Source organism: Sander vitreus, chromosome 21, assembly GCF_031162955.1.
Source record: "Sander vitreus isolate 19-12246 chromosome 21, sanVit1, whole genome shotgun sequence".
In the NCBI taxonomy this organism is placed as follows: domain Eukaryota; kingdom Metazoa; phylum Chordata; class Actinopteri; order Perciformes; family Percidae; genus Sander; species Sander vitreus.
Window position 1 is genome coordinate 8,029,295 of NC_135875.1, and position 25,629 is coordinate 8,054,923.

At 40.7% G+C, this 25,629-nt stretch overlaps 1 protein-coding gene across 7 annotated transcripts; it reads right to left on the reverse strand.

The window, feature by feature from the left end:
* Positions 1-304: 304 nt before the first annotated feature.
* On the reverse strand, positions 305-25,545 carry rnf157 (ring finger protein 157). Of its 7 annotated transcripts, XM_078278986.1 has the most exons (20): positions 24,566-25,542; positions 22,264-22,382; positions 19,779-19,867; positions 19,101-19,250; positions 18,487-18,604; positions 18,304-18,370; positions 18,163-18,206; positions 17,247-17,294; positions 17,009-17,080; positions 16,685-16,844; positions 15,430-15,542; positions 15,121-15,353; positions 14,386-14,485; positions 13,475-13,583; positions 11,398-11,612; positions 11,217-11,279; positions 11,084-11,132; positions 7,488-7,598; positions 6,418-6,452; positions 4,231-4,311 (listed from the first exon to the last, which is right to left on the reverse strand). In XM_078278986.1, the coding sequence occupies exons 1-19, from the start codon at positions 24,651-24,653 to the stop codon at positions 6,418-6,420; spliced, it is 1,983 nt and encodes a 660-aa protein (XP_078135112.1). In that variant the 5' UTR covers positions 24,654-25,542; the 3' UTR covers positions 4,231-4,311. The 7 variants fall into 7 exon arrangements, with proteins under 7 accessions (XP_078135110.1, XP_078135108.1, XP_078135111.1 ...); XM_078278984.1 differs by lacking the exon at positions 6,418-6,452 and having other exon boundaries at positions 305-4,311; positions 11,398-11,513; positions 24,566-25,541; XM_078278982.1 differs by lacking the exon at positions 6,418-6,452 and having other exon boundaries at positions 305-4,311; positions 24,566-25,538.
* Positions 25,546-25,629: the final 84 nt, after the last annotated feature.

The following is a 25,629-nucleotide window of genomic DNA, read 5'->3' on the forward strand; positions in this document are numbered from 1 at the left end:
TGGGACTATTTATTGCCACTTTTCATCACATCCCCAACCGGCACCGTCAGACACCGCCTACCAAGAGCCTGGGTCTGTCCGAGGTTTCTTCCTAAAAGGGAGTTTTTCCTCGCCACTGTCGCACTAAATGCTTGCTTTTTGTGGAATTACTAGAATTGTTGGGACTTTATAAATTATAGTGTGGTCTAGACCTAATCTGTAAAGTGTCTGGAGATAACTCTTGTTATGATTTTATACTATAAATAAAATTGAATTGAATTGAATAAGGGAAAATCTAATTAAAGCGCAACGTCATCAGAAAATATGAAATTCTTGAAATTCTTTTATTAGGATAACCCCTTGAGATGTACCATCTCGTTTTTGAGATACAACAAAAAACATTGCAGACATACAAACATCAGAAACAAATAGCCAAACAACAACAAACTCAAAACAGACAACAAAAAAACACACAGAGCCTACAATTACAACATAATAAATAACAGGGAATAATGATCAATCAAAATATAGCCAAGCATTACTGTAGAAAGTCAGTGAGATTAAGTGGTAATGCCATTATGAACATTAACGCCATTTAAACTCACTCATTCTTGTTGACATCCCGTTGCCAGGCTCACTGCGGGCAGTCGAGCATTAAAGCTGATTTATTATTTATGTAAAAAAAAAAATCTCTTTTTGGACGACTGTGACTTTGCTAATGTCATTTTAATTCTGAAAATAATGATTTTGTATTTTAATGGACTTCTGTGCTTACACTGGAGTTTATGAACAACTAATGATTATTTCCGTTCTCATTAATTACTCCTTTTGTCCGATAACAGTTCAAAATCTGAAGATACTAAAACCCAGTCAAAGTTTAGTCAATGTTTTGATTAATGACAAAAGATTACTGGTTATAAAAAAATATAATTGATTTACTTTCTGTCAACTGAACTCCATTCTGTACTCTAAAGAAGTACTAAAAGTGTGTACTCTAAAAGAGCATGTAGTGTACAGCTGCTTTTAGCTGATCACAACCACGCTGATGAGAGAAGTGAGAGTAAACCAAAACAATAAAGTTTCAGCTGTAAAACCAAACAATGAGCTGAAAGAAACTACAGAGTCAGTATGTATGTATATTAATGAAAAACTATATTTCAGTAATGCCTATGCTAAGCAGACGTAATTCTGTGAGAAAGGTGGTGATTTTGTGCCCTGCAAAGTTATTTTTCAAAGAGGCAAAAATACTATTAGAGCTCTGTGGTGGGAAAATGCTGCAGGGCAGTTTGAAAAATTACAGTATGAAGCAGCGAGGACAGTTTCAGTGAAGGTGAATGTAGAAATATTTCTATATTCTAGATGTGTTATTTTCAGTATTATAGTTGTATCCCCCTGTAGCTCAAGCTTTGATTACCTTATAAGTTCAGGAATCTGAGTGTGTATAAGACTCAGGACACAAAGAAAAGTTAGCTTAAGTTTTGAGTACCATATAAGTCCAGGTATGTGAGTGAATGCATTACTGTACCATACGATGAAGTGGAACGGAGGGGATTGGCCCTCGTGTGTGTGTCAAGAGCTGGAACATCTGCCCGGGAGACAGGAAGGAGAGAGGAGGAGAGACACCTCCAAGCAAGATATGAAAGATTCGGAAAAATGGTTAGGGGGTTCACAATCTGACATAGACTTTGATGATTGAACTCCATATACATCGGTCTGCGGTTAGGGAAACTTAGTGTCATTTTGTGAAACCACAATGGACCTTTTTCACAGCAGACATTTTGACTTGTCATAGTAGGAAAAGCACAGCTGAAATTGACAACCTTAACGATGGCTCAATTCCATCAAGTGTCCCAGTAGGCTAAGCTATTTCAGTGAGTCAGCATGCACAACACCAGGGCCTCTCCTAAGTGGAATGCAGCCATCATTAATGGTTTTGAATACACCTGTGCTTTTCCTACCATGACATGTCAACATGTCTGCTGTGAAAAAGGTCTATGGTGTTTTGTAAACTTAAAATGATGGACTTCAGTAAACTTTTCAATTTATTCTTGTGTTAAGTCCGATGTAAGAAGGCGCGGGAATTAATAAATTGGAGTCAGATTTGACAGGCCTTATTTTAGACATAATTCCCTACTTGACCATGTTAGGAAACATCTCAGAGCAGCGTTTCATGTTCAGGGACATGACCCAAAACATAATCCTGCACTGATTAATGAATCTTTCCCATTTAAAATCATCAGGAAATCACTCCGTGACCATTTAGTTGCAAAAACTTTATTGTCTGTTTTCTTTGACATTTTTTACTCCTAGATTTTAGAAAAGTGGAGGGGGGGGGGGGGGGGGGGTCTTGCAGATTTGGGACCCATTCCTTTGATATCATACTGTGACTGGTGCCAGAGAATGGCTTCATCTACACATTCGGACTGGGATCTCATGACTGTTTGCAGCTTGGATATATTAGTGTCGTCCTCTTGACCATAACAGTTCGGGTCAAGTGAATAGGGAGCCAGCAACCGATATAACACTTCAGAAGGATGTGGTCCGGCTTTATATGTGTGCAATGATCCATAATCAAGTATTCTACAGGAGGGAGTAGGCTGACCTAGACTAACATGCTTACTCTACTATCGCCTCATGCACCGCAAAGTGTGTCGTCTAGGAAACAGCTAATAGTGCATTAAATGTTGATATTGTCCCTTTTCAGTTATTCTTTATGTGAGTACGCATGTGTGTAAAGCTTTACCAATTTTCACATATTTTCATCCACATTCTAGTAAACGGCACAGTGTTTTGCAACAACTTAAAACACGGTAAAGGAGAACATCAACAACGTGTGAGCTATACATTAAAGTTATACAAAACCAAAACAACTAAAGCTTCACAAACGAGGAGAAAAGGGCTCGTTGGGGATGATAATAATATGAACAAAATGCCAGCTAACCACAGTGTGGCCTAAATCTCACGTTAAGGTTTTCAAATTCATGTTTTTCCTCACAAAAAAATCCCTTTACAATGGCAAAATTAAAAATTAAAAATTAACAAAATAAACAAACACACTGAAATGTCTGAATTTGAATGTAACAGGCCAGTGCAAACACAGTTTTTGTTTGAACTGCACATGACCATCCTCCTGCAGGAGAAGAGGAGACGCAGCTTCGGCATCTTTATTGCTTGGTGGTACTTGTTGGTTTCCAGTTGCAAATACGATAATACTGACATGCTAAGATGGTGCTGCAGAAGGAGAGGATGGTGTGTGTGTGTGTGTGTGTGTGTGTGTGTGTGGGTGTGTGTGTGTGTGTGTGTGTGTGGAGAACCAGTTTAGGGTTCAAAGTTCATGTTTAATTCCAGTTTAGATGACGATTTAAATGTCACGTACATTCCCCTTCTAAAAGATCCACGTTCATTGTCCTACATTCTGTGTGACAAGTCTTTCTTTTTCGTTTTCAGTCCATTTCTGTTCATTTTGGCCGCCATTTCTTGGCTCGTCAGCCGCCTTACAAGTCCGACAGCTTCTGTATTCACATTCAGCAAAGGTTGTTTGGAAATCGTGGCGGGAATGAGAGGAAAACGTCAGCAGAGGTCTAAAGCTGCATGCGAAGTTGAGACGGGTGCTCCCTGATCCGGAGAGGAGTCAGCGCGTTTTAGTTCGCTAAGGTAAGGTAGTCCGGTGTGAGCCGACTTTTGAATATTGTCCAAACACTTGTTCAACATACAGTTTATAAGAGAGAAGAAGAAGTACATTAGTAATAAATCAGATTGCCGATCACAGTAGCCCCTGACTGTTTGGCTGGTAATAGAGGAGAGGGAAGAAGACGAGCAGCATGTATTTTTCTAGAGATAGTGTCACAATACACAGCTCTCATTGGTTAGACCTACAGGTAATAAATAATAATGTAACAGTAGGCTAATCAATCCCACAACAAGTTAAGTCACAGACAAAAAAAACAAAGAAACTCCTGTGGGATAAAAGTGCACAGACGACAGACATGGGATGCCCTTCTCTTCCTCTTCCCTCCTCACAACAATTAATCCAGGAAGTGCTCAAACGAATGGAGGGGGGATGGGGGGGTTTCCCTGCTCAGTGAGGACAGTATCCAGTGATGCAGCACTATGGCAGGGTAAGAAAAGCTGACTCTGGACGGAGAAGTCTGAGTGTTTTTGTGTGTAAGTTTGTTTGAGTGTGTTACACAATGAGTGGTCCGCGGCGGGGATGTTTGGGACTCTGGCCGTCCCTGTTCTCAGCCCCCTGCTCCTCCAGGTTGATGTTGCTGGTGGAGGTGTGGTGGGGGTGGTGCTCTAAAACAGGCCTGTAGCCCCCGAGATACATCAGACCTGAAGAAAAGAAGAAGAAGAAGACAGAGAGAGAGAGAGAGAGACAGAGAGAGAGAGAGAGAGAGAGAGAGAGAGAGAGAGAGAGATATGTTGCAAAATCAGAGGAAATTTCCCCAACCCTTTTAACGACATAGTTGTACATTCACCGGTGTAGATTCATGTCCCAACACCAAGACATAGCTCCGAGATAGCAAACTACTATCCCACTCATTTCCTACTAAGCAATTTGTCTATTTTTTTAAAGTTATTATTATTATTATGTTTAGGGGGCTTTTTTACTTTATTAGATATTGGCAGTGGATAGACAGGAAAGGGGGGGGGGGGGGGGGGGGAGGTGACACGCAGCAAAGGGTCACCAAAGGTCGGACTCGAACCCTGCAGCTGCAAAGGACTCGGCCTACATGGGCCACACACTCTACTGGATGTAATTTGTCATTTTATCTTCTTTCGTCTGAGTGTGTTTAATAATTACAACATAACAATAAGTGTGTTTCCATCCACTTGTTTTCATGCGCATTTTCAATTTGTGGATTAAAAAACCCAAGTGGAAACGCTGGAAATTTGAAAAAAAAGTTGCTATACTGCAAGTATTTATGCTTGGCTGAGGTGGAAAAGATGTGTGTTAATAAAAACAAAACAACAAAGTGCAGTAGTAAAACAATCATGACGTACATGAAGCCTAACGTCCACTGAAGAGATGAAAACATCAGATCTGTGTGGAGCAATTAGGAGAATGTAACCTCCTTCAAAGTAATACATTAAACAAACATTTGCATCACGTTTTCAACATGGTCGTTCTTTTAATTACGAGGTCTTGTTGCTCCCTCTTCTTTTACAACGGTTGAATGGCACTGACTACAGAATTAGCGCCACCAACTGCTTCATCTCGATGCGCATGACAGTAGTGGATAGAAACGTGCATTACTTCACATTTTCTTTTGTGTTTTTACTGGAAATGGCACTAAGTTTGGATGGAAGCTTGACTCATGTCCAAGATGTGTTCCATGGCACTTTGACGCCACCGTGTATGATTCCCGACGTTGGTCTCTAGCCTCCTGCCCAATCACCTTGTGCAGGTTCTGAGCTGCAATGTTTTTAACATGTAGTCTGACATGTCTCTCACCAAGTCACAGTGGGAATTTAAAGCGGAGAGATCACCTAATACGACATAATTGCCATTTCAAAAGACATAAATGGCTTGGTGTCTGATCCTGGCTTTACTGTACGTATGGCTGTGCCTTAATAAGACACTTCCTTGCAATGGAAATGATACTCTACTTTTCTTGAACTGCACAATACTTTGTTGTAATTTAATGTCTTGTTTATTGAATAAACATATTATTCTATATTGTTGTAATTTTGAGCCTAGATGATTGCACCCATGCATTACACTGCAGTCCTCCTGGGCTGTAATAAGGCCCACTTCAGCAACTCAAGGGCTCCCCAACCAACATAGTCGGTAAATACCGTATCAGCCAGGGAATAAAATCAATTATTGATCGTTTTAGATCTTGACCTCGGAGAGTATGAATAATGAATAACATCCGCAATTAAAGCTACTTCCACTCAACTATTACTGTGCAACTTGAAAGTATGAAAACATTAGGGCTGCAACGAACGATTATTTTCATAGTCGATCAATCCGTCGATTATTTTCTCGATTAATCGATTAGTTGTTTGATCTATAAAATGTCAAAACATGGTGAAAAATCCACAACTCAAAGATATTCAGTTTACTGCCACAGCGGAGAGAAGAAACTAGAAATTATTCACATTTAAGAAGCTGGAATCAGAGAAATTTCTTTTCTTTTTTTACAAAAAATGCCTCAACCTGATTAATCAATTATCAAAATAGTTAATTTAGTTGACAACTAATCGATTAATTGATTAATCTTTGCTCCTCTGAAAAACATATGGAGAAAAAAAAAGTCAAAAATGCATCACATTTTAAAGATATTTGATTAGTGAATTAAACTATTTTTCGGGGGATCTTAATTCAAAACTGAATTAATGTAATTAACAAAAGAGGGTGATTGTTAAGCTGCAAGAAAATGGCAATATATATAACCCTGGTGTCTGATCTACTATCTGGTCATAACTCCATACCTAGTCCTCAATGTGCACTGGGCACGACTCCTCATCTGTCCATCCGAAAGAAGGAAAAAGAAGGAAGAGAGAGACAAAGGAGAAGAGAGAGAAGTAGAAAGGAAAATGTCCAGGAAAAGACAGCAGAAGATGTGAAGAATGACGGGAAAAAAAACAAGAGAAACAGAGAGATAACAGAACACTTTTACGACACAGAAAGATAAAATATGTCACACCATCCACCATAAAAGACCAAAGGGGTGATGTTAGGGTCAAGGGGATGAAGGCAAATCAGGGTTTTAGTGGCTGAGAGCTACGAGAAGGATGCAGAGCTAAAGACTGTAAAGCCGGTTTGAACCCAAAATGACTCAACTGTTAATTTAACAACCAAAAAAAATATTGTAAATCAAGAACAAAATTGACACCTTTAGCTCTCGCCACAGCAACCCAGCGAGTGTTATGAAGCAAGGAAGAGAATTAGGAGAGGACGGGAGGAGGGAAAGAACGGGGTGTAAGAACGGGTTGCAGATGTTTGGCAAAGGGGCTCGGAGCTGGCAGACACTGAACATGAACTTTAAACTCTGGGATGGACCAGACTCTCAGACTCTCTCTAACACACTTACACAAACAGAAAACACAGCATGAAGAAAGCGCTTGCTAGACCCACGATAACATGCACTCACACACACACACACACACACACACACGGGCTTCAGCTGAAAGAGCGAGAGGAGGGAGAGAGTGCACAGCTAACCGGTACTGAAAAAGCAATGACGCACCACAACACCAAAGGGTAAGGATGAAGAGAAGAAGGAAGGCTCCAGATCTTCATGCTGGGCAAAGATGCTACAAAAGCCCCTCTCTGTTCACTAACTGCGAGTAAATATAACATCAAATTAGTTTGACTTGTTTCTGTCTAGTTTTCATTTGCATTAGCATGTTTGCAAAGGAAGCTAATATGTCAGAAATCCTTAAGTCTTCTGACTCATGCACTCTCTCTGTTACCCCTCTCATCTTCCTCACTTTTCCTCCCGTCCTGTATCTCTTCCCCCCCTCTCTCATCGGTCCATGTTCGAGAGGTTGCCACTCACCGGCGAATCGGCTGTCGGAAGCCTGCTCATTATCCAACCCCAAAGAGGGCGTGTCACAGAGGGCGACGCCCTGATTGTTATTGGCCAACTCTGGACACCTGCTCCGCCCACCTGCAAGCGAGGGCAAAGGTCAAACAAGAGCAGCCAGGCACAGCGGGGGGAGTGGGACAGGCAGGGTGAGGGAGGGAGGGGGCGAGGTTGTCAGAGGTGGAGGGGTGAGGTTGGCCATGCTGGAACGACATTAATAAAATAATAAAGGATAGAATATTGCTGCATTTTACCACCATGTATCTGACTAAGACGTGAGATTTAAAGAACCCAGTGTTGGTGACACCAAAATCAGCTCATTCGCTCTGATCCTCAGTACCTTAAGCAGACTTTCTTATAATCGAGGGGCTCTCCCACTGAAGGGGCACACATGACCAGGGTGAGCTTGTAAAGTTGGAAGAATCTCATGAAGGAATAATAATCCAACAAGTGCAATCTGACACTTGCAAGTCTTGCTTGTAAGATTTGATTAGACAGAACGAGTATGTACAAAATGCACAGTGTTAACAGAGAAGACAAGAAAAACAATCAATGCTCATCTTGCTCTCTACTTTCTATTAATATAGCAGGAGAGATCTGAATCTTTTCAGTCTTTTTTCAGTTGTACATTCATTTATTGGTTAATTACGTTCTGAGGGGGCTACAAAAAGGCAGCATGACAGGACATATTTGACAACCACTGTGATGATCAAATATATCGAAGGCAGCCACAGTTGTTAAGCAACTTTGTAACTTTGTTACGACAAAATACTAAACGAGTAAAGTTTGTATATTTCTTATTTTAAAAGGCCTCTACATGTGACGATAAAAATCATTAAAAAATGTTGCCGTCTTTTGTGGGTAATGTTACAAATCAATGAGCAGAGCTGTTTTATGGCAATATTCGATTTGTATCTGATGATCTTTGCATCAGTATGATGAATTAACTTTGCTTTGGCATGTATTTCATCATTTGGACAGCTTCTATCTTATCCACAAAATACTGTTTCTTAATTGATTTTCCATAAATTGTGTTGTATCATTACAGTATAGTACACAGATACCATAATTGTAATAACATATATCATATATCAAGGTTTTTATCCACATTGTCCTCTTTTGTTGTAAAATAATTAATATTATCAGTTTATCTCACTTCGATTCACTGCACTTAAATTTAGCTTTGAATGTCCACAAAACTAGTCAGACAAGACAGTTCAGTAAGTGGAAATAATTAATAAAGCATAAACAGATATTTTAGGATATATTTCATGTTTTTGTATAATTTAAAATGATCTGTCATTTTGTTTGAAAGCTGCCACTCTGTACTCATATTCTTCTAATACTGTGTTTGCTGATACACACTGGAGTGACAGACAAATGAGTATAAACTGAGTGGATTAGCATTTTTCTGCCTTTTCCAGCATGGCCAGATAACAGATACTGACATGTTTAATATGTGCAAGTGCCTCATGTCTGCAGCAAGCAAGCATGCGTGCGCGTGTGTGTGTGTGTGTGTGTGTGTGTGTGTGTGTGTGTGTGTGTGTGTGTGTGTGTGTGTGTGTGTGTGTGTGTGTGCTAATAAGGAAGAGGATGACTGGATGATTGGCAGCTCAGCACAGAGATACAGGCAGGGCACATACAGAAGCTGTCTGGCAGCGCTGGTGCAGATGCAAACATACATCCTACAGTGCATGTGCACATTCACAGTCTGTCAGGCAGCACAGGTCCGCTCATCTCCTAAAGAACTGAAAGGTCATTCGGTAACTCACAGGTACACCGGTGGATTGTTTCAGTCTGGCCCCAGGTGTCACACACACACAGAACCCACAGAGAAACTAATTCACCTACAAGTTTCCAACTGTTGTTTAATATAGGTGACCATGTTGTTTTCACTTCAAGCCTTAACACACACACACACACACACACACACACACACTTATGATGCAGCAGCAAAAAAAAGCAAACGGTGCGCAGAGAATTTTTGGAGCACAAACACATGAAATACACAAATGATATACCTCATACACATAATAAATCCACAAGCACACATACACATGTACACACAAACATTTACTGTATATAGAGGTGCAAATCATGCAAATGCAAGCTAGTAGCCTGGTGTGCAGCAGAACCTCATCTTAACAATACAGGATGTCTGTATGTGTTCATTTCCTGTTGAAAGGATGCTCCAATCGATAGGAATCAGTCGTTATTGGTTGCCAATTGCTTGATTACCGGTCATTAGCTTCGGCAATAAGGAAACAGATTTCAAAATAGGGGAAGCATACTGCATAAATAAAGGTCACTCAAACAGACGTTTCACTGTCTGATCTGTCAGCTGTGTAATAATTCAGGGATGGATCCTCTTATGAATGCAGGGTGGATTTCAGTTTGGTCTCTTTTATTATTATAGTTACGTTTGTACGTGTGTTATTGGCCGGCTTACTAACATTAGCCTACATCCAGGAGTCTGTTGATGGTCAGTAAATGCCTCCAATAGTCTCTTTTTTATGTTTTACACGTGAAGTTGTTTAAAAGGCACCTGTGACAGAGCTGTGCTGAGTAAAGAAAGAAAAGAGTCATTTTACTCATCACTTTTGCTGATCAACATGCAATAACCGATTTTTGGGCCACTTGGGGGCAGCGGAAACAAGTTGGGAATACAATGTATCGTCACTTTTTAAGTTGATACCGCAAACTTGTTTGCAAACAGTTGCTTATTTACACATCCAGCAGTTACAGATCAACACAATCATTCATTTGGAGTCTTGGTTCTGGTGAATGTAAGTCTAATATTCACTCTCCTTTAGCTCTGTTTTTAGTCTCTACTAACTCCTGAGGGAACTATCTGTCTCTTTAGCTCCAACTCAGTATCCAACTGTGTCAGTCTGCCATTTGCTGCTGAGCAGCTAGTGTACAGTGGGTTTTAGAGCTTTTTCACTGAAAACAGCTGCCTGTTGTTGCAGAAAACAATTAATCAGATTTGAGGAGCCACTTTTTGCCAAATCCAGTCCAGTTTTGTGACAACAGAAGAAAACTACAGTGGGACAATCAGTGGCAATGGGTATGGTATTGATGGTATTGATCTTATGAGCTCAACCTTCATGTCATAGAGACATGCATGCTAGGTAACTAGGACTGCAGTTGAAAATTAGCCAAATGGCACATTTACAGAAATGTTGATTAATGTGCATTGTCCTAATACATACATCTTAAATCTTAGACCAAGGTTCTGGTGCACACCTACTGTATGAGAAGCCATTCACTCCAGTTCAGACACCGCATGCTGTGGTGGTTTCAGCCAACATTACGTGCATTTTGAAAAGGACTGCCCCATCTAGAGAACGATATCTGACATAGGCTTTAAGTTAAAAGGGTTGTCAATCCTCAGCCATGATTCAAAAAGATTTACTGACAGCAACAATACATTTGATCGACCACTCAGTGCATAATGTACAGTTTTTATGAAAATGTGTGTTTCTTTTTTAACATGGCCTGAGAGCAACAAAATGCAAAGGGAGGTGAGAGGTCAGGGGTGATAGGTGAGGGATGGTCACCATAGTTACCTTTCCCATTAGACGGGGAGGAGCAGTCCTCTTCAGTGACATCGTTTCCCTGGGGAAAACAGAAAAAAATGCTTCGTCAAACTTTATCAAATTTAGATAAAAACATGAAATGACCCATCAGTGTATAACTCACCTCTGAGTCCTGCTCCTCTACAGCCACTGAGTAGTTTTGTTCCTTTGGCTCCTGGGAAAACTCCTGAATGAAAGAAAAGATACAAAGGGAGGCAGTCCAATGAGGAGACAACATGTTTAGAATATATGTTAGGATCTTGCAGCCAATTTCTCCTTCATCCCTCCACCCCTGGATTCCTCACCCCGTGCTGCTGCGATGGCCCTCGGCTCTCCATGGGGGCGTCCTGGTTCTCCTCGCCCTCAGCGTCTCCACCCTCGTCATCCCCGGGCTCGCCTTCGACCCCGGCCAGGTAGGACCCTGACATGGAGGACATGGTGTCAGTGCTGATGTGGGAGTGCTGGGAGTGGGACGAGGCCATGGACATCACTGACTGGACCAGGCTGCTGCTCACTGGGTCTGACAGACAGACGGAGACACACATCACGGTTGGGCTATGTCTCAAAGGACTTTTTATTTTTCTCTGGTTGCCGGTTGAGATTTCCACCATTTCATTTTTTATTTTTTTTAAAAGTGATCCCTACTCTCATAGAATTATCAACAGCAGAAAACATATACAGCAGATTATTATGTCCTTTCTGAATAGTGGGCCAAGAAGAAATGTTTTATTGCTATTTTCAATGTTTTGTCGTCACATTAAAGGAATAGTTCTACATTTTGGGAAATGGGCGTATTCACTTTCTTTTAGGGAATTAGATGAAAAGATCGATAACACTCCCATGTCTGTGCAGTAAGTACGGAGCTAGAGCCTGTTGGTTGATTAGCATCGCTTAGCATAAAGCTAGCCTGAAGTGCAAAATATGTCTACGAGCACCTCTAAAGCTCACTAATTAACATGCTGTATCTTGTTGAATTGATCTACAAATAAACAGAAATGTAAAAGAAACAACTTAAGGTTGCCAGGTTTGATAACATTTGACCTAAACAGAAACCTGTGCTCACGACTGTATCCAGCAACCTTCACTGGCAAGTATTAGGTGCATGAATAAAATGTTGATCGTCAAGAAAAAGTTGGCAGCTTGCAAATTGTCATTTTTGACCTGTGTATGTACAATTTAAACAACCAAGATACGTTGTGTTAATTAGTGAGTTTCAGGTGCTGGTAGGTGTATTTTTTGTTTTACTTTTCCCGTTTCCCCGTTTCCAGTCTTTATGCTAAGCTAATCATCTCCTAACTCCAGGTCAGTATTTAATGCACAAACATGAGTGTGGCATCCATCTTCTCATCTAACTCTTAAAGAAAGAAAGGTGGTCACTTTCAATCTCATAGCTGACTGACTATTTCTAAAGAAAATGAGTTTCCCAATTATTTTTTTGTTGATTCCATTTATTCCAGACCTCTCTGTCAGCAACGCAAGATCGAACCCTGGCAACACGAGGATTTGCTTTGTAGAAGAGGTTAAACATGTTTGAAGTAAGAAGTTCATTGAGTCTTTCATTCCAGCTGGAATAACAGTCCTCTCTTCCGGTTTTGTGCTGAAAAGCTCCAGCAGATTTCCCATAAAATCAGATCCAGTGGCACGAATGTAAAACGCTGAGGTGGTACAAGCTTATGATTTATTCATGTTAAAATGCACCTGGAGGTTCTTTTTTTTAACCTCTTCTGCCCCAGTTACTTAAAAATGGCTCATTCATAGTTTTTCATGGTTTATTAAACAGATTTTGTGTTTGTTCTTCGTGCATAAGAGATTGAGTGATACATGTATTACAGTGATGTTGGAGTGAAAAACATTACATTTACAATACAACAATTACATTTCTCTGTGCATGTTTTACCTTGTACTGCTGCAGCCTTTATGGTAATTTGGCAGCATTAAATTCAGACTTGTTGTTGTTGTGCCATGTTGAAAGTGATATGGATACGTTATTAGGTCCGACCAAGTGAGATTGCTGTTGAGGCTTTTACGTAAAAGTGAAGGCATGGGACCGACGTGTAAAATCACATTTATGTCATAAGATGTGTGTCTGAATGAGGCTTAAATACATTATGAGCATCTACTACAGTATAATATAAAGCATGGAGAAATAAACAAAGGAAATTAAATTGATTTCACTACATTCAATGTTTTCACTGCTACTCTGAATTTTTCTGTTTGTCAGTTTAGGTTTGGTTCTGATTGTGTGGCTTTCATTGCTATGTTTGTGAGGACATTTCCGCATTGTTAGGACATTTTGGCCAGTCCTCACTACTTGAAGGGACTGTTTGAGGGTTAAGACTAGGTTAGAATTAGCTATGTATAGAAAGGCAAACGTGTGGGTACCTTCAGGGGAGGTGATGGTGGAGGAGAGCGGGGTTCCCGTGCAGGACGACTGGTCGATGGCTCCTGACGAGGAGAGAGTCAGGTTCTCGCTGTCTGGAGTCACTCGGCTCTGTAAAACAACAAGAGCAGTGAACAGCGGTAAGAGAGGAGCTCACACAAACATTTGTGTACACTTCCACAGACGGTGTTTGGTGTTTTAAGCCCCCAACGTCGTCTTCCAGGCAGCGCTGCCAGGAAGGCACTTGGATTAAGCAATGGTTAGGGTTAAGCCTGTTTTACAGTTCTGCGGAGGCTCCACGCAGAGCTTTCGCCGTAGCCTACATAAGTGGCCTGATGTTTATACTTGTGCACTGGTGTGTGTGTCGAGCTGGCGTGTGTGTGTGTGTGTGTGTGTGTGTGTGTGTGTGTGTGTGTGAGGAGTGGGTGACAGAGTGACGGCAATTAGCTTTGGAGTGAGTACCGACTCTAGAGTCCCCTGTGCTTTCCTGACTGCTGTGGGATATATAGCAGGAAATGTTAACCCTCCTTGATTTCATGTTGTTTATGGAGAAGGAGAACCAGGAAATGAGTCAGGGGAAATGCAACCATACCAAGCCACGGCCGAGCGACTTGTGTCGCCGCGACGTGTAGTTAAATTTTTCGAGAGGTGCACGTCAGGCTAAGGCTTAGACGCAGAGGGGTATGCGGGGGTACGCCGTCGATTCTACGCACGACCAGAAAACGGCCTTTAGGGTTATGGTTAGGTGCCTTGAAGTCGACGTTGGGGGCTTAAAACACCATCGAGCTCCACAGCCTTTGGAGATTTCTGACACTGAGATAAACAATACAACAAACAATGTATTTTCTCTTCATCTCGGTCACACACACACACACACACACACACACACACACACACACACACACACCCCTACCTGCTGGTCCATGGCGAGTTTATGGCGACAGGCCTCCGATTCACTGCAAGACTTCTCATCCTCCTCCTCAGGAAGCACAGAGGAATTCTGGGAAAGTGACCTAAAATAAACAACATAATGGACGATCTTCAGATAAAACAGGAGTAGGTTTGATGTACATGGCCCTGTACTATAACATCACAGACAGATGGTCTTAACAGGATGTGGTGATAATGAGGGGTATTTTTATTTTTTTTATTAAAAAACAAACAATGAATGTATCATGTATTTAGATTTTTGTTTTAATGTGAAAAAAATCAGTATTAGAAAAAAAACTGGAATATGGTCTTATAAAATGATCAATGGATATGAAAACATAGCCGTCCATACCCAAAGTTTTTTTTTTTTTTATAATTGTGAAGAACTATATCACATAATCAGCAGCTGTTTCGCATTTTCTCCCCATTTTCACTCTCCTACTTTTATGTTATGCATACTCATCAAGGAAATGTACCAAAATGACTGTAAACTTGTGGAGTCTTGCAGCAGAAAACATCAAAAGTTTGAACCAATCTGTACCTTTTCAAAGACCGGGGTATTTTTTGGTAGAAATAAATAAACTCAAAAGTAGAAATAAATTAATCTTCAATGACACATTTGACTCTGACAGAAGGACAGACAACAGTACATTGATATTAAAATAATCTGCTATTCCAAACAGAAAACAAACAAACGTTAACTGTCACTAATACTCACTTTGAACCACTCTTTTTGAGTTTGAGTCCCTGACTAGAGTTGGAGTGGTCTAGAGGGGAGAGGGAGCGGGCCAGTGCCGGGTGAGGCTCACTGCTGTATGGGGGCAGCGTTCCCGAGACGTGGCTGGGACCCGAGTGGAGAGGAGGAGGATTCACCACGGAGGAGTTGAGGGGGCCGTTCAACGCCTCCAGCAGAGACACCACCTCATAGCCTGGAGGGATGTGCTCAGACGCCTGCAAACCAGGAGAGGACACTAGTGAGTTTACTGATTATTTTATATTTACCCAGTAAGTGTCTGCTCTGTCTCACCGAGTGTTCCTCCGAGTCAGAGGTCTGTGAAGTGATGACGGGGTTAAAGCTGGTAGGTGACAGAGGACTGAGTTTCTTCCTCATGGCTCGGATCTGCAGCAGAGCTCTGAATGCTAAAAAAAAACAAAAAACAAAAACAAGATGACAATTAAATGTATTTAAATAATTTGTATATCTAATAATAATTGCAATGATAATGACATCTACACAGAAGTATTTTGAGGCCACAACAAACTACCAAAAATTGATGATTTTAAAATGCAGGAGATCTGTAAAAGCCATTTTCTTAGACTACATATATAAATTAGTGCTATTAAATGAGATACGATGCCAGGCTGAAAGAAAGAAAGTGTTTCCTGCTGCTGAATGTTTCTGCTGAATATTGGTTGAAGAGAGGCCACTTTTGGAACTGCAAGCGTTTGTATTCATCCCGTAAGACGAAGGCCATATGTGAGGAAATATTATACAGCCTGATCGTATCATCTCAAACAACAGCAAAAAGAGAAAAAAAAGAGATTGAATGAGTCGTTGACTGGAGCTGCTAAAAGCCATGAAAAGTCAGGTACAATAAGCAGGAGCCGACTGCAGGAAGCAGAAAGGCAAAAAATAACTGCTGCATTGCTGTTTTTTGTCTTGTGTTGTCGTGCTGAACAGACCGCTCTGCTAAAGTAACTTTGTGATGTGTCTTTAAATTTGCGTCTTTCTCTTTTTACACTCTGTCTCACTCAATGTTTCTGTCTGCTATAGTCTCTCCCACTCTGTGTGTTTCCCAGATGAATTTCACATATTTTGTGCCTCTGTACAGGAACGCCTAAAAATACCAAACTCACAATTTGTAATGGCGCAAAACATTAGTGCGTTTCCTTAAATAGAGGAAATAAAAATAACGCAATTTGACTGTTTAGCGCCTACAAATCACTCTCAGTGTGCAAAACACAGGTACATCTTTCTTCAGGTCCAGGTGTCAAGTCTAGAAAACAGTAACTGTGATTCCTGCTGGGCAACCATGTTAACCAGCCTGCAGATTAAATCATCCTTTTTAAGGACACCCACCAAGTCTCATGTGATTCCGCTGTACCAATTTGTGCTCGAAATATTGTACTTTTTCTGTTGTAGTAAAACATAAATGTTAAACGGAGCATTAACAGTGTAGGGAGTACTTAAGAGGCAGCTTTCATTATTTTCTAACACTCTTTTTTTCAGCAGTGGAAACCACTTTTTCACTGCTGGAAAACTCATGTTGGTGGGAACTCACGCAGTCTGCAGATGGGGCAGCAGTTGGCCTGGTAGCGCAGAGTGTCTGCGCAGGCGTTGCAGAGACACAGGTGTCTGCACGGCAGGATGAGTGTGTCTCGCACATCTGACAAACACACCACACACTCAGCACTGTTGTCACTGATCTCATCGTCAGCAAGCTGGAGATCCAAGAAAAAAAAACATTTGAATATTAGGAATAAAAAAGATTTTTTAATTCATCCAGTCGAGCTACAGACAGACAAACGGATTTATTTTACTACACTGCCATGTCACTTCTGATGCAGTCAGAGAGGAAAAACCTCTCATGCCATCTGATATTTACCTTTGATTCTTGGCTGTTGTATTTGTTCTCTATCCCGTAGATCTCCTGCAGTAGATAACTCACCCCATCCACCTGAGAAAAGGAACACAGTGAAGAATGAAGGCAGCGGGTCTCATGTGTTCAGGCGTAATGTTCAAGAGGGAAATAAAGCTTTGGTGTATCTTTTTCTTTCAAAAACATAATAAATATTGCACAAGAGGAGGAAGAAAGAGAGAGAAAGAAAAGCAGGTGCATTCACCACTTGTTTCTGCTTCAGAGGCTTCACACAGTAGCTCATGTCCATGTGCTGCCAAAGGAAACAACAGTTGATTATTACTTTGTCTAATTCATTCAAAAACTCATTCTGGAAGCCTTTTTATTTTTTATTCTTTTGCATCATTTATATTTGAACGACACTCGACTGAACTGTAATGCTGTGTAGAGGACTTCTGATGTTTCTACATATTCGTGTTTGAGGTCAGAGAGCAGTTTTGCCTCTGCTACAGCATCCTTAAAGAAATGAGAGATTGGAGGCCTTGTTAATGAGCACCCAGAAATAAAGATGTTTGACTACACCAACATTTTTAATTATTAATCTAGTATCAGGTTAGCCTAGAACAGAGTCCATAAATCTGCTTATGACTCCAGAACTTGCCTGAGAATCATAACGTTTTAAAGTTTTCTTCGGTATAAAGTGATCTAGTGATAGTTGTGTGTACATCCGGGGGTACATTTCAAACCTTACTGCTAATAGCTAATTCAGCATATTTTAAATGGTGCCAATGTGCCAAAATTACCTAAATGTAATGTTTCAAACTCAAGAGAGAATTCGTTAATCAAGATTTACAAGCTAGGAATTGTTTTATCACCACAGAGCAGTATTTGTCTTTACACTAATATCAGTTATACAAAACCCAAAAAAAGATATACAATTTACAGTCATAAAAAAGAAAAGAAAAGAAAAAAAGGCCCTCATATTAGAAGCTGCAAATGATTGGCATTTTAGCTGGCAAAGTAAACTATTAACCAATATCAAAATAGCTACTGAAAAAATGTCCTGGCGCTGTTTTGGCTCTATCTGAGATATCTGGCAATGTCTGTAGAACAGCAAATTCCTGCAAACATCTCGTGCCTCAGCCTGCCACAGTTTCTCTGACAAAGAGTGGCTTTCTTACCTTTTCAAATGTAGCCAGCAGTATGTGAGAGTGGCCCAAATGTTCTGCGAAGAATAAAAACAATGGACAAGTCTTTGCTTAAACTTCTGCAGCTCTACTTTTACATCAGACCATCAGCATGATAAACACACAGCAACTCACCGTCCCCCTCATCTACAACGGCCTGCACCACCATGGGGAAAACCTCTTTGTCCATATCAAACAGCAGCTGTGGAGAGAAACAAAGTAGATTTATATCTGCCCCTGTGCATAAATCAGGTTTCAAAGCACAGCCTCATACAGACGTGTGTTTCGGTATTCAGCCGACAGACACGAGCTGCCTACCTCCTCGTCAGCCCACTCGCTGAGGTTTACGGTGTGTGAGGGCAGACAGAACTGCTGGCACACTCCCCTCTTGAAGTGCACCGTCTCAGACTGCAGAGAGCTGTCCTGGGGCAGGTAGCTACCGGAAACACGTAGATACAGTCAATGCACAAAAATATATGATCACCTTATCGCTATCAAGAAGTACATAAGCAGAAGTACTCCCCAACACCTGGAAACAGATGTTTCTTGAGGAAACAGTGTGACAGTGAGTATTTTACAAGGAAGTGTTTAAGGATGCAGCTGCTGTTGACAAATTGCACGTGCAAAAATATTAAAAATTATGCCAAAATAAATGGTACACAATTTCAACTTTTTGAGTGGAAGTAATTTGTGTTTGTCTTGAGTGATTGCAGACGGTTTAGTGTTTAGCAATAAATCAGCAGGTGCATTAATAAAGCTACAATTTAAAAACTTAAAAAAGGCAAATTCTACTGAGTGAAACTAGATACATTGTGATCAGTAAAATTAAAAATATAGATATTGACCAAAGTGATTGGTTATTGGATTTTAGCTAATCTTTCTTCACAAGCATCCAATGTTATTTGTTCACCAAGAAACATGTTTCCACTTACACTGGCACTCCATTGTGAAACTCCTCTATAGCCTGGTAGTAGATGGTTATGGCCACCTGTGTGTCAGCGTCGAAGGTGAACTCTACGTTGTAGCAGGCCCTGTTCTTCCCCGCCACCTCGTCACCCGGCAGTTTCAGGTCCTCACTGCACCTACGGGTGAGAGAAGAGGAGATAAGGACGAGGGAGAAAGTTTTTCATGCAGAGAACAGAAATCTGAGAAGGATCCAAAATCCATTTACTAGTGTATGAGTCAGGGAGAGCATTCATAAAACATGCATGAAATCCAATGATAAAGTGCTTTAAGCCTCAATAATCATACAGAAATTATCTGCGAAAGATGGACAATTTATTGTTTGAAGTCAATAATTAACATGCACACTTATTGAATCATGTTTCATATTTTTGTTTGTTTGTAGCATTATTTCTTTGTGTATGTAATTGTCTGTGATGTATTAAGAAACATTTTGTACTTTTATGGTTGCCTTGAATTTTTTAATTGGATGTTACATTGTTATACTATGTTTTTTGTTCCCCAAGTATGCCAAGTTTGAATTGCAAGAAAAAACATGCATGATATGACACTCTCTCTTAAATTAGCTGTTGTAGCCTGTTGTCTAAAAATAGCTAAGTGGTGTAATGAGGGGTTACGTATATGTTTAGGTGGCTAGAGGTGCGTACCGTACGAGCCGCAGTGTGTCCTTACGGATGTTTATAAGGCTTCGTAAAGTCTTTACTGGTTCCTGAGGTGGAGGGGCTGCATACGGGAACTGAAAACAAAAAGAAAACAAATTATAGATGTAAAATACATATTATGAGACTGAAGAGTAGTAGCATTCATCTTCCCTCAAACCACCCCGACATTCCTCTTTACCACAGGGAATTCAGGGTTAAACAATGACCGTGGCTGCTCCTGGTTTAACCTTAACACAAGTGTTTCAGTTGGTCAGCACCAGCGAGATCTGTGCTGACAAGTGCTGAGCCAGAGCAAAAAATCTGCTCAAATTGTGTCTTTCCAGGGACAAGTCTGACACTTCAGACAGTGTTTGGGCACATTTCTGCACACACAGGGACCACAGGAGTGCAAACCAGTCCAAGGTCCAACAGTCTTTATTTCAAGGACCAGATGGGTGAAGTTTACCACATCAGGAGACTTTTGACAGCATTAATTCACAGATGGATGTGAAATACCTTCTTTTTTCACTATTTTCTCTTATGACCAACCCAATCTTTAGCGATAAAGAAACAACATTAAAAACCCTGCGGTAAAATCCACACATAACCTTTTACCTTGACCCAATCTGTGGGTCTCTTTTGTTGTGTGTCTGAAGCCTAAAGTTGCTGACTGAGCATAAGAGGGGAGCTGAGGTGGTTTGAGGATCACTGGAGGAGAAACATGCCGAGAAACACACTACAAGCCCTCATCTGTCCATCTGTGTGTGTGTGTGTGTGGGGGGGGGGCTGTGAATGGTACCATATTCAGTACTATTACACATCTGGCCTCAGCGGGAGTCACGCCTGTAAACTACACAAACAAACACAGAGGGAGTAACAGATGCTGAAAAGAACCATTCATTGGGAAACTCACAGGCAACACTGTGGGTCTTGTAAAAATAATGAAACATCCGAGGAAAAGTCTGCATTTCCTCACACATACTCAGACTAAAATGAAAAGCTTAGACTGTTTTCCTTTTCAAATACAGGTAAGCAATCTTTAAAGTTATTACAATGAATGTCTGTACAAACTTCCATGGCAATTCATCCAAAATTTGCCAAAACATTTCACCTCGCCTTTCGCCTCATCGTGGCACTGCAAGAAAAGTCAGAGGATCTCCAAATTCAGTAGGGTTCGTCCTCTGGGGACCAGAAAGGTCTGTACAAACTTCCATGGCAATCCATCCAATAGTTGTTGACATACTGTATTTCAGTCCAGACTGAATTGGTGGACTGATGGACCATCATTGCCTCTAGCATGGCTAAAAATCCATTTTGTAAATCAATGTGCTTCATGCATAAATAAATGAAAACCCCTAAATATAGCCCCACCCATTATCATATTTGTAGAGTGGTGCAGGAGAGAACACAACAACTGTGGTTTGTTTTATGATTCCACAGCACCATCTGCTTAGAAAACAACCAAAAATTATATAATATTGGTAAAGCTTCGGACACACATACAAGAAAAGAAAAAAATCACCAGCTGCATCCTGTGCCCACAGGAGGATTATAAACACCCACATAATCGGGAGAAAAACTGCACTCCTAATTCTAGCCCCAGTCTAGACAGAAACAGCAGTGCGACTGAGATTAGCACACACAGTGATGGAGCAGTTTCTCCATATCAGCTTCACTCCAAGCCTTTTAGTCTGTGACAAATTCTCTTTCCTCTCCGGACTTGAGCCCTTTTTGATCTGCAGCTCTCGTTAGTTAGGTTGAACGAACCCTCCGGAGCAACCGCAGCTTATCAGCCTCTCTGTACAAGGGCAGACTGTCATTTCACTTTTAATTAGTTTGACAGGATGAGACGTTGAAATAAATGTCAATTAGTGACAGCTTGTTAATTGCCACTGCCGGATTCACGACTGCTGAAATGTATCAGCTGCTGTTTATTGACGAAGAGACGGCTGCCGCTTTTAGTTGATTAATCAGTTAGTTGATTAACATAGAATTATTTTGACAACCAAGTAATCTGTCAAGCCAAAAATGAGCAGTTTTTTCTTCTCAAATGTGAGGATTGACTGCTTTTGTCCGTTTTTGTAATTGCAAATTGAATATCTTTGGTTGTGGACTGTTGGTTTAATAAAACAAGCAATTTCAAAGACATCATGCTGGGCTGTCTGATGTTTTTTTAAATATTTTCTGGCATTCGATAATGAAAATACTCATTAGTTGCAGTCCGAGATCCTTTCTTTATTTTTCCCCCTCTTTATATCTATTATTTTCTAATCTTCATTCAAATTATGAGACTGAAAAGAAAAAACTCTCAATCTCAACTTTTAGGCCAACATGTGTGTGAAGTTGTCTTTAAAATGCTCAGCATATATCATCTACAATTCTTTGACAACTCCATCCACAGAGGAAGAAGATATGTCATGAGTCGTACTTCTGGTGAGATTGTTTGAGTTTTTAACATTTACTACAGCTGTGAGTGTGTGAGAACACCTACTGCCACAGGTCTGGTCCCCAGGAAGTTAAGGTCTGTGTTCTCCCCAAACAGGTAACCCTCCGGATGGGTGGAGTCAAACTTCTCTCCACCCATGATGAAATGGCTGGCGAAGTAACTCCCTGCACAGAGAGGCTCACTTTTAAACACAACTCAAAATACATCACATCTGAAAAAACATATTAATGACAAAAAGACAAAACTTGGTGAGCACAGCATGGCTGTGCTAGTGGGGAATAATTCTGTGCTTTCAATTCTCAAGCATACGTTTTTTTATTTTAATAGTCGGTCAAAAGTTCTCATTTATAGATTATTTAAATCAAGTTAATAATCTTGGTTTTGAGAATTGGAAATTCAAAACCTCATGCATTGCAAGAAACCTTGTTAAGTTAGTATCTTTAGCTTCAAAGACTTATCGATATGAGGAAAATAACTATTTTAGGGCCCAATAATAGACAAAAATACAGATTTTGTTTTGCTGTCACTCTTTTGCTAGTTGCAAATTGTACCCACCTGACACTTCACATTAACATTTCCTTTAAATATTTGAACCATTTGGCTGGCAGCACTATCCATAGACATAACCAGATAAGCTCAAACTACTCAAGCTTTACATCCTCAAATCATCAAGTTAGTACAAGGGGCAGGAGACAAACAATGCCCTGAAAATAATCTAGGGCATTCTGACTGAAGCTGGGCTGTTATTGGGTGTACTGCAGCTTGTCCACCTGTTTACCGAGACTTTGGGTTGATGACAACAAAACTAAATAGACGTTCTGCATTTTAATCACAGGGTGAGCTAATATCATAAGACTGTAATAGTGGTACAGAGTCTTTAAATACATGCTGGACAGGCAAGTCGTGCATCTGCTCGGAGGACTTCTAGTCTGGCATCTTTCACACTTCTTAATGCAGGAGAGGAGGCAGGGTTTGGATGCTCTGACATTAAAGCCATTCAGACTAGAAAAAAAATCCATAAACACGACAAATCATGAACTAAAAAAAAGCCACAATGACGATGCTCTCCCTCTCATCACCTTATTATTATTATTTACAGCAGGTGGGAGAGGCAAGTTGGGTAAAACTACTTATTTTTCCTGATTTGCTTCCAGGTTTCATTATGTGAAAGATTTTAATTTACTTTATGTCTTTGTTTACGATAGAATTGAAAAGGAATAACAATTTCTTCACAATTCAATTTGAATACAGTAATATTGGATTACTGCTAAACCCTGATGGGAAGCTGAACACAGTGCTGCAATCAGAAAATGTCACATAAATTGTCACAATAAAGTGTTTTTTTTAACATGTAAACATGTTCTAGTACAAACAGAAAATGCAAGTATAATCCTGAAAATGCTATGTAATAGTTGTCCTCTAAAGCAAAGAGGTCACATGGGTCCTGGAAAATGATTTTCCATTTGAATTAAGAAAATAACAAAGACGAAATCGATAATTTATAAAGTAAAAATGCCAAACGTCTAATTCCATCTTCTAAAATGAAGATGTTCTGCTATTCTCTGTTTAAATCATTATAAATCTAATGCTTTTGGCTTTGGGACTCTTTTAAAGCACTTTGAAGACGTCGACCTCGGCTCTGGGAAATTGTGAATGACATTATTCACTATTTTGTCATTTTATATTGAAAAGAAAATCTACAAATGAAGGGATAATGGGGGGGAAAAAAACATTGGTTACAGTCCTTTTTTCAACTAAAAAACGTAATTTACACTGAACACAACTTCCATGGATGAACGTCTCTACTGCTAATGGTGATGTTGGTCTTTTCATTTTCATCCTCTTGGGATCCATCATTATTTATTTTACAGACAAACTGAGGCAGGTATGATGCCATCAACACAAGTCTAGCTCCCAGGCTATCGATGCCCAGAGGCATCGAGACTAGAGCCAATTCCAGTTATGTATCCGACACTGCAAATAGATGAAAATATAAGGTTAACTTGTAGGCTATAAGGGGTATACGAAGGACGGGTAAATATGCTGCAGTGACAGAAATACATTAGATGACATGATAACATGTAGCCTAATAGATAAACATGAAGTAAAGGCAAGATACAATTTAAACATGTTAAGGGGGAAATAAGGTTGAAAAAAGCTCAGAAAAATCAGGCATTGGTCCTCCGCTCTCTCCACAGGTAACGTAGGCTACTCCAGGTTTAAGGCCCAAATGCCCTGCAGCTAAAAGGTAAAATGGTGAGGATTTTGATGGTGATGGATGCGTTTAAAGTACAAAATAATGTAACAGTTACCCGCCCCCAGTCGGACCTGTTGTTCTGTGACTTACCGGATTTCGGTGGATAACGGTACACCGAACTGGACGGAATGTCCACTTCTTCCACGCCTATGTTCTGTCTGCTTGTTAAAGCTCCCATTTCCAGTCAAATAAAGACCACACGGATTAACGAGCATAACACTTTAGGTTCGCTTTGTTCGCGGCGTCTCTTTTATTCCCTATCATTTAATCCAGTTCGGGCTGCCCTGTCCATTTCTGTCAGGTCCAAACCCCGCCGTGAATGTGACCGTTCTGCGGATTAGTTCTCCGGGTGCTTAGCCCTCCTCGGTCAACAGCTCGTTTTTGAGGTAGAAATCAGCCGTTGTAGTCCCTTTAATAGCGGAGAGGCGGTCGCATGGTGCGCCGCAATGGCACAATCAAAGCGAAATATCCGTGTCTGTTTTTACTTTAAGGGCGAGTATGTGGCACAAATCAGCCGTGAGCTCGTCGACATCCCCCGGCCCGCTGGATTTTGATTACACATCCCCGGTGCTTCTCGTTGTTGGATCCTGTCAAAGAGGTCTGAGGCTCCCCATGACGTAAGGCAGGCACAAATCCGGGCCGTGGTTTTTGCGCAGTCCTCCCAGTCCTCTCTCCAGCAGCAGCTAGTGCCGACCCACTTTGTAACGTGACCGTCCTACGCCAAATGTGCGAGTGGCGCTGACTGCAGTGCAGAGAAAGGACGAGTCTGTCTGTTGCATACACACTACAAGCAAAAACTATATTACCCTCTGTGGGGAAGGCTAAAAACTCGACAATTTACCCTAATAACGGGAAAGACTATCTGTCTGTACGCTATAAAAAGCATTTTTTTCGCAACAAGTAGGGCCACGGCAATCAAATTGTTAAAAGTTGTACAACGACCCGGGAATCATAGCAACAATGTCTGGCGTGGATAAACTACAACAAGAAAAAACAGTTAACTCATACCAAATAGCTAGTACGATCTTTTTAATGAAACAAAACGGGGGGGAGAGAGAGAGAGAGAGAGAGAGAGAGAGAGAGAGAGAGAGAGAGAGAGAGAGAGAGAGAGATGGCCGTTAAGCCACTCCCTGTCGATAGAGGGCAGTATGTAA